Source organism: Engraulis encrasicolus, chromosome 6 (assembly GCF_034702125.1).
Source record: "Engraulis encrasicolus isolate BLACKSEA-1 chromosome 6, IST_EnEncr_1.0, whole genome shotgun sequence".
Classification (NCBI taxonomy): Eukaryota; Metazoa; Chordata; class Actinopteri; order Clupeiformes; family Engraulidae; genus Engraulis; species Engraulis encrasicolus.
In genome coordinates this window covers 15,198,896-15,211,395 of record NC_085862.1, presented here as the reverse complement: position 1 = coordinate 15,211,395, position 12,500 = coordinate 15,198,896, and the positions used below count along the sequence as shown (strand labels likewise).

The 12,500-nt window shown below is 46.9% G+C and overlaps 1 protein-coding gene across 1 annotated transcript in view; it reads left to right on the top strand.

Annotated features, from left to right (window-relative positions):
* vcam1b (vascular cell adhesion molecule 1b) overlaps positions 1–12,169 on the top strand; it is an 18,807-nt gene extending 6,638 nt beyond the window's left edge. Inside the window, exons 8-10 of the mRNA XM_063200760.1 lie at positions 2,324–2,584; positions 10,313–10,627; positions 10,908–12,169. Coding sequence (XP_063056830.1) covers positions 2,324–2,584; positions 10,313–10,627; positions 10,908–11,053 — 722 coding nt within the window. The 3' untranslated portion in view covers positions 11,054–12,169. The remainder of the gene's footprint in view (positions 1–2,323; positions 2,585–10,312; positions 10,628–10,907) is intronic.
* Positions 12,170–12,500: the final 331 nt, after the last annotated feature.

The window sequence follows — 12,500 nt, the reverse complement described above, 5'->3', positions numbered from 1 at the left end:
CACTATACACGTCCACCGTAAGTATACTACACTATACTATACTATAACGCTACCACCACCATACACGTCCACCGTAAGTATACTACACTATAATGCAACGCTACCACCACTATACACGTCCACCGTAAGTATACTATACTACACTATACTATAACGCTACCACCACTATACACGTCCACCGTAAGTATACTGTACTATACTATAACGCTACCACCACTATACACGTCCACCGTAAGTATACTATACTACACTGTACTATAACGCTACCACCACTATACACGTCCACCGTAAGTATACTACACTATACTATAACGCTACCACCACCATACACGTCCACCGTAAGTATACTACGCTATACTATAACGCTACCACCACCATACACGTCCACCGTAAGTATACTATACTACGCTATACTATAACGCTACCACCACTATACACGTCCACCGTAAGTATACTATACTATAACGCTACCACCACCATACACGTCCACCGTAAGTATACTGCACTATAATGCAACGCTACCACCACCATACACGTCCACCGTAAGTATACTACACTATACTATACTATAACGCTACCACCACTATACACGTCCACCGTAAGTATACTGTACTATACTATAACGCTACCACCACTATACACGTCCACCGTAAGTATACTACGCTATACTATAACGCTACCACCACCATACACGTCCACCGTAAGTATACTATACTACGCTATACTATAACGCTACCACCACTATACACGTCCACCGTAAGTATACTACACTATACTATAACGCTACCACCACTATACACGTCCACCGTAAGTATACTATACTATAACGCTACCACCACCATACACGTCCACCGTAAGTATACTATACTACACTATACTATAACGCTACCACCACCATACACGTCCACCGTAAGTATACTACACTATACTATACTATAACGCTACCACCACTATACACGTCCACCGTAAGTATACTGTACTATACTATAACGCTACCACCACCATACACGTCCACCGTAAGTATACTACACTATACTATAACGCTACCACCACTATACACGTCCACCGTAAGTATACTACACTACACTATACTATAATGCAACGCTACCACCACCATACACGTCCACCGTAAGTATACTACACTATACTATACTATAACGCTACCACCACCATACACGTCCACCTTAAGTATACTATACTACACTATACTATAACGCTACCACCACCATACACGTCCACCGTAAGTATACTATACTACACTATACTATAACGCTACCACCACCATACACGTCCACCGTAAGTATACTATACTACACTACACTATAACGCTACCACCACCATACACGTCCACCGTAAGTATACTACACTATAATGCAACGCTACCACCACTATACACGTCCACCGTAAGTATACTATACTACACTGTACTATAACGCTACCACCACTATACACGTCCACCGTAAGTATACTATACTACACTATACTATAACGCTACCACCACCATACACGTCCACCGTAAGTATACTACACTGTACTATACTATAACGCTACCACCACCATACACGTCCACCGTAAGTATACTACACTATACTATAACGCTACCACCACTATACACGTCCACCGTAAGTATACTACACTGTACTATACTATAACGCTACCACCACCATACACGTCCACCGTAAGTATACTATACTATAACGCTACCACCACCATACACGTCCACCGTAAGTATACTGCACTATAATGCAACGCTACCACCACCACCATACACGTCCACCATGAGTATACTATACTATAACGCTACCACCACTATACACGCTCACCGTATCTTGCACCACCCACCGTGTCTTGCAATATAATAAGGATATATTTACTGGGGACCTAGTGAAGGTGGGGTCTGTTGGAAAGGCCTTTAGCATAGTCCTTCAATATAGGCCTGAAGTGCCGGGGGAAATCCTGGTGTTCATAGTACGGCCCTTGGAGCAGTATGAATTTTGAAGGGGCCTCTCGAATGAAAAAGGTTTTCCACCCCTGATTGAAATTTATTTGGACAGGACAGGAAGCAAGTGGGCACAGAGAGACGGGGAAGGGTCGGCAAAGGACCCGGGCCGGAATCGAACTCGGGTCAGCCGCGTAGCAGACCTACCGTTAGCACCACAGTAGGGCCGATTTAGTCTCTTTTTGACCCCTACCTGACCTCTATTCTGTATCTGACTTCTATTTCACCTGACTCTCTCCTACCTGTATTTAACCTCTGTCTGACTTCTGTTAACCTCTATTTGACCCCTGACCTATAACCTCTATCTGACCTCTGTGTCCTCAGGTCCTCCAAGGAACACGTCTCTGGTGCTGAGCCCCTCACAGCCAATCAGAGAGGGGGAGTCAGTCGTCTTCTCCTGCCGCTCCTCCAGCCAGCCAATGGCAGAGCTGCGTCTGCTGAGAGGGGAGGAGCTACTGGCTGAGGGGCGGGGCCAGCTGGACTTCACTCTGACGGACGCACAGCTCAACCAATCAGGACAATACACCTGCCATGCCCACAATCTCTATGGCAACCAGAGCAGCAGCACCAACCTTACTGTCACAGGTACAGTCCACACACACACACACACACACACACACACACACACACACACACACACACACACACACACACACACACACACACACACACACACACACACAAACAAACATTCTCCTTGTGACACACACAATCAACACACACACACACACACACACACACACACACACACACACACACACACACACACACACACACACACACACACACACACACACATTCAAGTTGCCCAACTTCTCACATTTCTTGTTTTGTAAATTTACCATGACTTTGCCATTCACACACGCACACACACACACACACACACACACACACACACACACACACACACACACACACACACACACGTCACACGGTGCCTGCAGTGGTTGTCACATGAGGGGTTGTGTGTGTTATTTATAAGCAGCTGCTAAATCATCAGTAACTCGTGAAGGCTTGCACGCGCGCGCGCACACACATGCGCACACGGTTCCTCTGTGGAGAAAGCAATAAAGTTTCCCCAAAATCTAGTAGCACAGAGCGGCTTCTTGGGGGCTTTCCAAATGACAGAGTGACTTCTGCAAATGATAGAATGACTATTATGTTGTATGTGTTTGGGTAGATCTTTGGGTAGATGTAGTCTCTGTGTGTGTGTGTGTGTGTGTGTGTGTGTGTGTGTGTGTGTGTGTGTGTGTGTGTGTGTGTATGTGTGTGTGTAAAAGTATCTTTACTTTACTTTAATCCTACTCAAAGTAAAAGTACCGACTTAAAAATCTACTTGAAGAAAAGTAAAAAAAACTTTACTTTTAAAAAATGTAATTTGAGTAAAAGTTACTTTCATTTAGCATTTCTCAAGAGAAATCAACTTCTTATTAAATAGCGCCCTCTGTGACCTCTATCTGTCTCGGCACCAGCCATCATCCAATAACCTGGCTATTGTGGCTACGGTACGAGGCTCTGTGAGTGTTGGTCTGGCAAAGCTGCCTTGAAAACGTTAGGTTATGGCTATAACCCTCGGTTCTTTGATAACAGAGTGAGGTGTTTCACTATGGGATACGCTTGGGCGTGACCATCTATGGAAGCTCCAATGACATTACGTCTGTCAAAGACAGACAGTCGACGCAGTCGGGCTCCGCCCGCTTGGGGTGTCTACCCCCGTCGACACGCTGAGTCCAGCATTCTTAACGGTTTCTTCCCCACCTAACAACTAGTGCAAGGAGGGAAAAATAGGTGAAACACCTCACTCTGTTATCAAAGAACCGAGGGTTATAGCCATAACCTAACGTTCTTTTTCTAACTTCGCTCGGTGTTTCACTATGGGAGATATAGCCCACTCCCGGAATGCACGCTATGTAAAGCCCTTATTACAGTAGCATCGGTCAGAATGTATAGATCGCTGCTGGGGAGTCAGAACCTAGTACAGCGTGAGATAAGTGTCGGCCAGATACCTCTAGCTCATGAAAGCGGGCGAACGTGTACCCTGGGGCCCTGTTCGCTACATTGCACAGGCCTACCATTGGCAACCCCGTGGACAGTGCCCTGGAATTGGCCATTCCTGTTAATGCATAAGCTCTTAGGTCCCTAAGGGGCCGGCGAGACATTATTCTGATAGGCAACCGCTGTAGCTTTCACAATCCAATGAGACAACCCCTGACGTGGCAGTGGTAGTCCTTTATGGCGTGTGGCCGCCACAAAAAGTTGAACTCTGCTAAATTCTGTATAGTCACAGAGCTTTAACAGGACACACATAGTTGAGCTCCTGACCCTCCTCTGAGTGAGGGGGCAGGGTGCGGGGCATCCAGGTCCTTTCTCCGACATCTAAAGAAAGTCCTGCTCTGGGCACAAATCTATAATGGGGAGAAGACGCACCTTCTTCAAATCAGAGTCAGATTGTAAACCAAGAGGGCCTCACAAGGAAGGCGTTTACTTCACTCACTCATTTCATGGTGGTTAATGCTGTATTAGAACAGTCTTGACAAGCTAAACTTCAAACCAGTGATTTGGAGGGGTGAGCGTGTAGCTCAACTTAACCAGAACTAAGTCTCCAAGGAGTACTACCCTGCTGGCTTGTACTCAAAACTTAAGTGGCTGGCTGAAAATGCAGCAAGGTAAACTTTCCTATTGGGAAAGACTTTAACCCTGTGTAAAAGATCCCGTAGGAAGCTAAGAAGCTGAACAACAGGGCGTTAGGGAGAAGTGTCTCCGTGTGCCCCATACCTTGAACACACGCCATTTATGACCAAGTATGAAGTGTGTATGCTGCTGTCGCCCCTAGTACAGTCTCGGTGACTGCTGGGAGAGGGCGACTGCGTCTGAATTCTACCTCTCACAGAATGAGCCTACCGGACCAGCCTGTGTAGGTGTGAATTATAAATATCGCTTCTTGTCTGAGAGGATCTCTCAGTAGAGGTGGGGCCCCTGAGGGCCCTCCGAACAACCTTACACAATCGTGCCCCCATAGGGTGACATAATTGGGCCAACAAAATCAGTAGCAGGCTCTGTTGCCTGACTCTGACCAGTGTGGGGGTTATTATGCTTATTGGTGTGAATGCATAGAGCAGGGTGTTTTGCCCATAGCAATCTAGTGCATCTTTTATGCCCAGGAGGAATAGAGGGCACTGTGTGTTTCCTTACAAGGTGTAAAGATAGCAAAAACCTGCACCAACCCCTGCTCCACACAAGCCGATGTTTGAGAGTAGAGAGGATGTTCCCCTTGGCCCTGTTCTGCAGACTTAACAGAAACTGTGACCCATCAATAGTTTCCTCAACCACCTACATCGTTTTGGAAATGTTTCAGGGCCCAGAACACTTAATGTATATGGTCGCCCTGGACGTGCGATGGTGAAACCACTGCATGAACAACGTGGCCAGTAAGCTTTACTGTAAGCTTTACTGTAAAAGCCCTTCATCATAGAGAGACACCTCTCGCTACCGTAATAGCGGATGCCGTTACACCAACTGTAGTCTAGACCTTGTCTGACTACTACTAACGGTGACTTGTTGAACCCAAATTCACTCGATGCTTTAGCGCCGTCCTGGAATCTAATGCTGACTCCTTCGAGAGGGAGCAATAGGGGAAATTGTCTTAATTACAGTATTCTGATCCCAAGCCTGTCAGAGGGGCTAACGCCGTCCTCAATCGCCGGTTGAGGCAGCGAGATGCTGTATGTTTTGCCGTGGCGGCGAAACTCATAATACACATTCTGATTTCAGACAGGCTACAGCCTTGTGATAAGATCATCTGCTGTAACTCTTGTGACAACCCCAAAATCGAGACGATGATATGATTGACAAAGCACCTTGTTGTCAGATGTATGCGATTGTGGCATACCTGTTTTTATAAGACGGTCTGTAAAATGCGCTTTCCAGCTGAGATCGCGCAGTATGTTGAACAGAGCCCATGACGGCTCCTTAGAGTAGAAAAGAAGGGATCTCTTCGTTCGTAACTCGAGAACTCAGTCTACTGACCTTAAATTAGTGTTCCACTGAACCTAGGTGGTTTTGTGATCAACAGAAGTTCTTTATCCACTTACAGTGGAATAAAGTAGTGTTGCGTTTGTGTACTGTACGTCATGGATGAGCATGACCCGTCGCTCTTATATGACGTTAGTCACGTTACCCACGCAGCCGTGACGTGACGCACACTAGTAGCGTCACCGGAGAGATCTCTGCTATGTCTCCGCTGGGGAAATGGTGCGCCCTGGTGGTGTTATGACAGTGGTGCACCCCTTTTTTTTTTTTTTTGTACCGTATTTATTTTTGATAGAGATTTCTGGTGTCAGTACATTGTACTTGTACACCTCGTGTGTGACTTCTCAATAACAACTCCGTCCTTGGCCCAAGGCATGGATGGGGATGGCATTCTTTATTTATTTTAAAGCACACTGGTCTGTTGAGGCTACCCCTAGGCTGCAAGGGGAGCCACTTTTGTGTTACCAAATCTGCCCCTCGCCTGGGTGCGAGGGATATTTGTTCCCTTAACACTGCTGAGACTACTGTGATAGTATCCCCTGTGTGCATAATGTTAACAATTTCACCCTTGGCCCCTGCCTGGATGCAAATGATAATTGTTTACTGAGCAGTTTAGTCTGGTGAGACAGAGGCTACTGCTTTGCATTACTTGTGTAAGTTATGTAGTAACAATTTCGCCCTTGGCTCTTGCCCAGATGCGAATGACCCTTGTTTACTGAACACTTTAGTCTGGTGAGATGCAAAGTGTGCATGTTTATAACATGTTAACATTGTTATGTGTTAAAACAATTCGCACTAGGCCCCTACCTAGATGCGAATGACCTTTGTTTACTTAACACTTTAGTCTGGTGAGACACAATGTGTGTATATTGTGTTAATAAAATTCGCCCTTGGCCCTGCCTTGGTGCGAATGACCTTAGTCTACTTAACACCTTAGTGAGATGAGACCGCTCTCATGCATTATGTGCATCTATGTGTTGACCAAATCGTTCCTGGCCCTTGCTAGGAAGATAAAGATCTTTGTATACTGAACACCTTGGTATACTGAACAGTTTGGTGAAATTACCCTCTGTGTAGCATTGGCGTTTATTTTGTATCAACAGATTCGCCTTTGGCCCACGGCCTAGGTGCGAATAATGTATATTTACTGGACACTGAGATTGGGTGTGATTTGTGCTTGGTGACACTTTGTCTGCAGTTTCAGATTTTGAACACCTGTAAGACATAACCTTTTCTCCATCTTCCTCTCCGCTGTGGGCGAGGACGTGGGAACAAGTGAGTCTGGGCTGTCAGGTCCGCCACTGGGTCCTGTAGGCCGTTTGGACAGTTTGGGCCTCTGTTCTGGGTTGAAGCACCTTGAGCTTCTGACCGTTCTAGCCCTTAGGGTGCAGGCTATGGCCTCTCTCTCCATAGGATGACTACCTTGGCAGTGTTGACCTGTCTGGGAGGTTGGGGCCTGGGGGCGGCTTGTGTGTCAGGCTCGCCCAGAGAGCATCCTCCTTCTGCCTGCCGAGACCTTGTCTCCCTCATCTTCACCAGCACAGCGCCGGGCCCTTGGTGCATCGTGTAGATGATGCCTGAGTGTCTGTTTTGCCGTGTCCGTCTGGACCTGGTGACAGCATCAGAGAGCAATCGGACCGGCTCGCCCACCTATCAGTCTCTCTTGCAGGGGAGAGCGATGTTGGACATAGTCGACACAGCCCGTCGGTTAGGGCACATTTGGAATACTTGTGAGGCTTCCAGTGACAGGGGGCCATCTCTCAGACAGGCCAGGACTGCTGGGAGGGGTGGCCAGGTTGGACTTGAGGAGGGAGGGGGGGTTGGGGGGCAGTGTTGCTGGTCCCTTTCCTTGTCTCCTGCATCCTGAGCAGAGGGCCGCCGAGTCAGCATGGTCACTGGGGGGCCTTGATTACTGCAGGATAGGTCGCCCACCCTGTTGGGGTCGAGGGGGCAGCGACGTGATGTCCCTGATATTGTGCTTTATGCTTGGGTATCCTCCTGCTCCCTGTGAGAGGGGGTAGCCTAAGCTGGGGTCGTCCTCGGGTGGCATGGTATCCACTGAGTCTGACTTGTGCATGGGGGCTGTTAGTGACGATCACCACATTCAGCCTCCGCTCCCGAATTCCCTCTGGTATTGTCCACGCAGTGGTGCAGGTATGGCGGCCTGCAACCGTTGCATGTGCATGGTAGGGTTCCATGCAGACCTGGGATTCTCAGCCCGCCATGGTGGGCTGCGTGACGCCGGCACGGGAGGCAACGGGCTCTTCACTCTTTGTTTTCACTCTTCCCTATGGCGGGGGAAATGCCTGAAGCATCTTTCAGAATAAAAGAGAGAGGAGAGTAGTGTTACTCGAAGAACTCGTCATAACAAGTGATTACTTCAGTTAACACCAGTGTTAGCAGATTAGCCGCACGTGCGGGGTAGCTACAGATCGAAGCTAGCAACTTGTTTCCCGCCGAGTGGGTTTACATGCGGTGGGTTACCAACAGAAAACAGATTAAAATAGTCAAACAGAGTAGCGAGTGAGGCGTTCTCGCTCCCTGTTATAAGGTGTAGCTTACCATTAATAAGTTATCACCGGCACTCGAGTGCTGGGTGGAGGTAGAGGTAGCTAAATCAGGCTAAGCTGAAGTTAGGTAGCTAGGTGGGTTAGGTAGCCCGCCATGCTAAACTTGTAGCTACAGATCGAAGCTAGCAACTTGTTTCCCGCCGAGTGGGTTTAGATGCGGTGGGTTACAAACAGAAAACAGATGAAAATAGTCAAACAGAGTAGCGAGTAAGGCGTTCTCGCTCCCTGTTGTACGGTGTAGCTTACCATTAATAAGTTATCACCGGCACCCGAGTGCTCGGTGGAGGTAGAGGTAGCTAAATCAGGCTAAGCTGAAGTTAGGTAGCTAGGTGGGTTAGGTAGCCCGCCATGCTAAACTTGAAGTTCGCCACGACGCGGACACTTCACTTGAGTTGGAAAGTAAGCTGACTTAACTGCAAACCTTCAATGCACTTCTTGACGAAGGCAAACAATATAGCACTTACCGGCCGCGGTCGCGTTCGGCGACGGGGTCCTGGACGGTCCGTCTGTGAACGGTTAAGCGAGCACAGCCTTGGCAGGTGCGAGGAGCTTGTAGTAGATCTTCACGGGAAGAAAGCGAGAATGCTGGACTCAGCGTGTCGACGGGGGTAGACACCCCAAGCGGGCGGAGCCCGACTGCGTCGACTGTCTGTCTTTGACAGACGTAATGTCATTGGAGCTTCCATAGATGGTCACGCCCAAGCGTATCCCATAGTGAAACACCGAGCGAAGTTAGAAAAAGAACCGTGTTCTCAGAAGGGCCTTTAAACTGCATCCATAAAATGCCTCTCAATGCTACTTCTTGAGGCTATCAATCACTCCACTCTTTACGCTGGCTTATTGGGGAAAGTGAAATACTCAACTTTAATTCGCTCCAAAAGGGAGGCTGATATAAATTTCAAGTAACCAGCTTTGCCAGACTGATTGGTCAGGGAATTTCGTGCAGCTTCAAAATGCTGTGCGGGCCGAGGGTCGGCCCATTGGTCTGATAGCTCATTACTTCAAACTTCAGCGTCTGGATTTCATTGTGTTTGGGTCTGGAACCTTCAAGGCTAGGCAGCCTACCACTTTTTTTCCTGCATTTCATTTTTCTCTGTCAATCAGATTTTACTCAGTACTCTGGGTAGATTCAAAGGTAGTTAAAGGGACACTGTGTAAGATTTTCAGTTATTTCCAGAATCCATGCTACCCATTCACTAATGTTAACTTTTTATGAATACTTACCACCACCATCAAATTCTAAGTATTCATTATGACTGGAAAAATTGCACTTTTCATACATGAAAAGGGGAATCTTCTCCATGGTCCGCCATTTTGAATTTCCAGAAATAGTCATTTTTCGCTGCACTAGAAAATATTAATTTATTACTTAGTAAACTTTCATGAAAAGATCAAATTTGGCAATAGGCAGCCCAGTTTCAATGAGCAGCATAGTACAGTACCTTTTTTGACCTTTTCCTGCACAGTGTACGTTTAAGTAAAATACTTATTATTCATAACTAGAAAAGCACTCACAGAGCGCATCTCCACCCTCTGGTGGACAGAAAGACACAAACACCTTGAACAAACAAACAAACGTGCACACAACAATCTTGGATAATCACATTACCTCCAAGGTGGAGGTAAAACGTTCTCAATTACAGTAAATTCACTAAATGTAATGAGTTCACTTTCCACCCCATGGTAACAACAATGCTATTCATTCTCTCTATAGCGCCACCTAGGGACACTGTGGTGGAGGTGCTCCCGTCTCCGCGGGTGACCGAGGGCTCCAACGTCACCATCTGCTGCCGCTCCGTCAGCTACCCTCCCCCCCTCGTCACGCTCCGCAAGCTGCCCAACCACACATACCCCGACACACACTCACACACACACCCTCACAACCTCACACACAACCACACGCTCCTGACCTCGCCCAACGGGACCTTCCACCTCTCGCACCTGACGCCGGAGGACGCGGGACAATACCTCGTCAACGTCAGCAACCAGCTCGGACATCACACACACGTCTTCACCATCATCGTCACCGGTAGGTGTGTGTGTGTGTGTGTGTGTGGGGGGGGGTGCTAACAATATTATGTTACAGCTAACTGGAAGATTATTCAAAATGCAGTAATTTCAAATGCGTGTGTGTGTGTGTGTGTGCGTGTGTGTGTGTGTGCGTGTGTGCGTGTGTGTGTGTGTGTGTGTGTGTGTGTGTGTGTGTGTGTGTGTGTGAAATACTGTAAGTGTTTACAATTACATGTGTCTAATTGTGTGTGTGTGTGTGTGTGTGTGCGTGTGTGTGCGTATGTGTGTCCGTCCCCTAGAGCGCTCTAGGTCGCCCCCTACAGTTGGCATGGAGGTGGTGGCTGTGGGTGTTGTCATGGTTGCCAGTCTGGCCGGCGCTGCTCTGCTGATCAACCACATCATGCGCGCACGAAAACAAGGATCATACACACTCACCAAGGCATAACACACACACACACACACACACACACACACACACACACACACACACACACACACACACACACACACACACACACACACACACACACACACACACAACGACAAGGATCATACACGCTCACCAAGGCATAACACACACACACACACACACACACACACACATACACAACGACAGCGATCATACACACTCACCAAGGCATAACACACACACACACACACACAACGACAAGGATCATACCTTGCTCACTGATACCACACACACACACACACACACACACACACACACACACAACGACAAGGATCATACACACTCACCAAGGCATAACACACACACACACACACACACACACAACGACAAGGATCATACACGCTCACCAAGGCATAACACACACACACACACACACACACACACACACACACTCACGCACACACACAAGCACACAAAGAACCGCAGGGTCACCAACATTAGGAATAAAACCCCTCTTGTGTACACTGTCCTCGTTTTCAATAGAGGATGAGCATTGTTTTTTTCCTCATGAGATCATTAAGCATGAGCTTACACAACGTAAGTCAAAAAATCGTGAAATAGGTAATAAACTGTTTGAGTCGTTGAATATTTAGATGGTACAATATAGATTTCCCACCTCCATTTTTTAACTCCCAGTGACAAAGTGATCAACCAGAAGGTAATCAACCAGAAGTTGAAGGTAATCGATCGATTGACTGGCAGCTGTATGTTTGTTTTACAATCCGCTGTTGCTAGGATACATCCGACCAATCATAGCCTTGCGTTATCCATGGGTTGTCTATCTGGATCATGAGCTCAAGAATAAACACACACGCTCATAGTCAACAGGGGGAGAGTTTGGGAAGATATAAGCATTTCCCAGAGAGTGTATATGTGTAAATATATCTGTAAATGTTCTGTAAATATTTCAAAGAGTTAAATATTGTTCTGTATGATTTCTGTAAATATGTTATATGATATATGATAAATGAAGGATGTTGATTGTGTGTATTATAAATATGAATGCTGTTGAGTGTGTATGTTGTATGTTGTTATTATGTATGGATGGTGTATGGATATGTGTATATTTTCTGCTGGTTAATAAATTGTTTTTGTGTAACTGATGGAGTTGCTATTTATGGATTGAAATGGGAAAGAATATACAATTGAATGGAGTCAGACTTCCTACATTATGGGAAAGACTGTGTGTTTGAGTAACAGAGAGAGGGAGAAAGTGTGTGTGTGTTTGTGTGTGTGTGTGTGTGTGTGTGTGTGTGTGTGTGTGTGTGTGTGTGTGTGTGTGTGTGTGTGTGTGTGTGTGTGTGTGTGTGTGTGCGCGCACACGCTTCTTTAGAGCTTCCTGTGGAATATCCTGATCTCTGGCCACTGTTGACCCAACACACACACACACACACACACACACACACACACACACACACACACA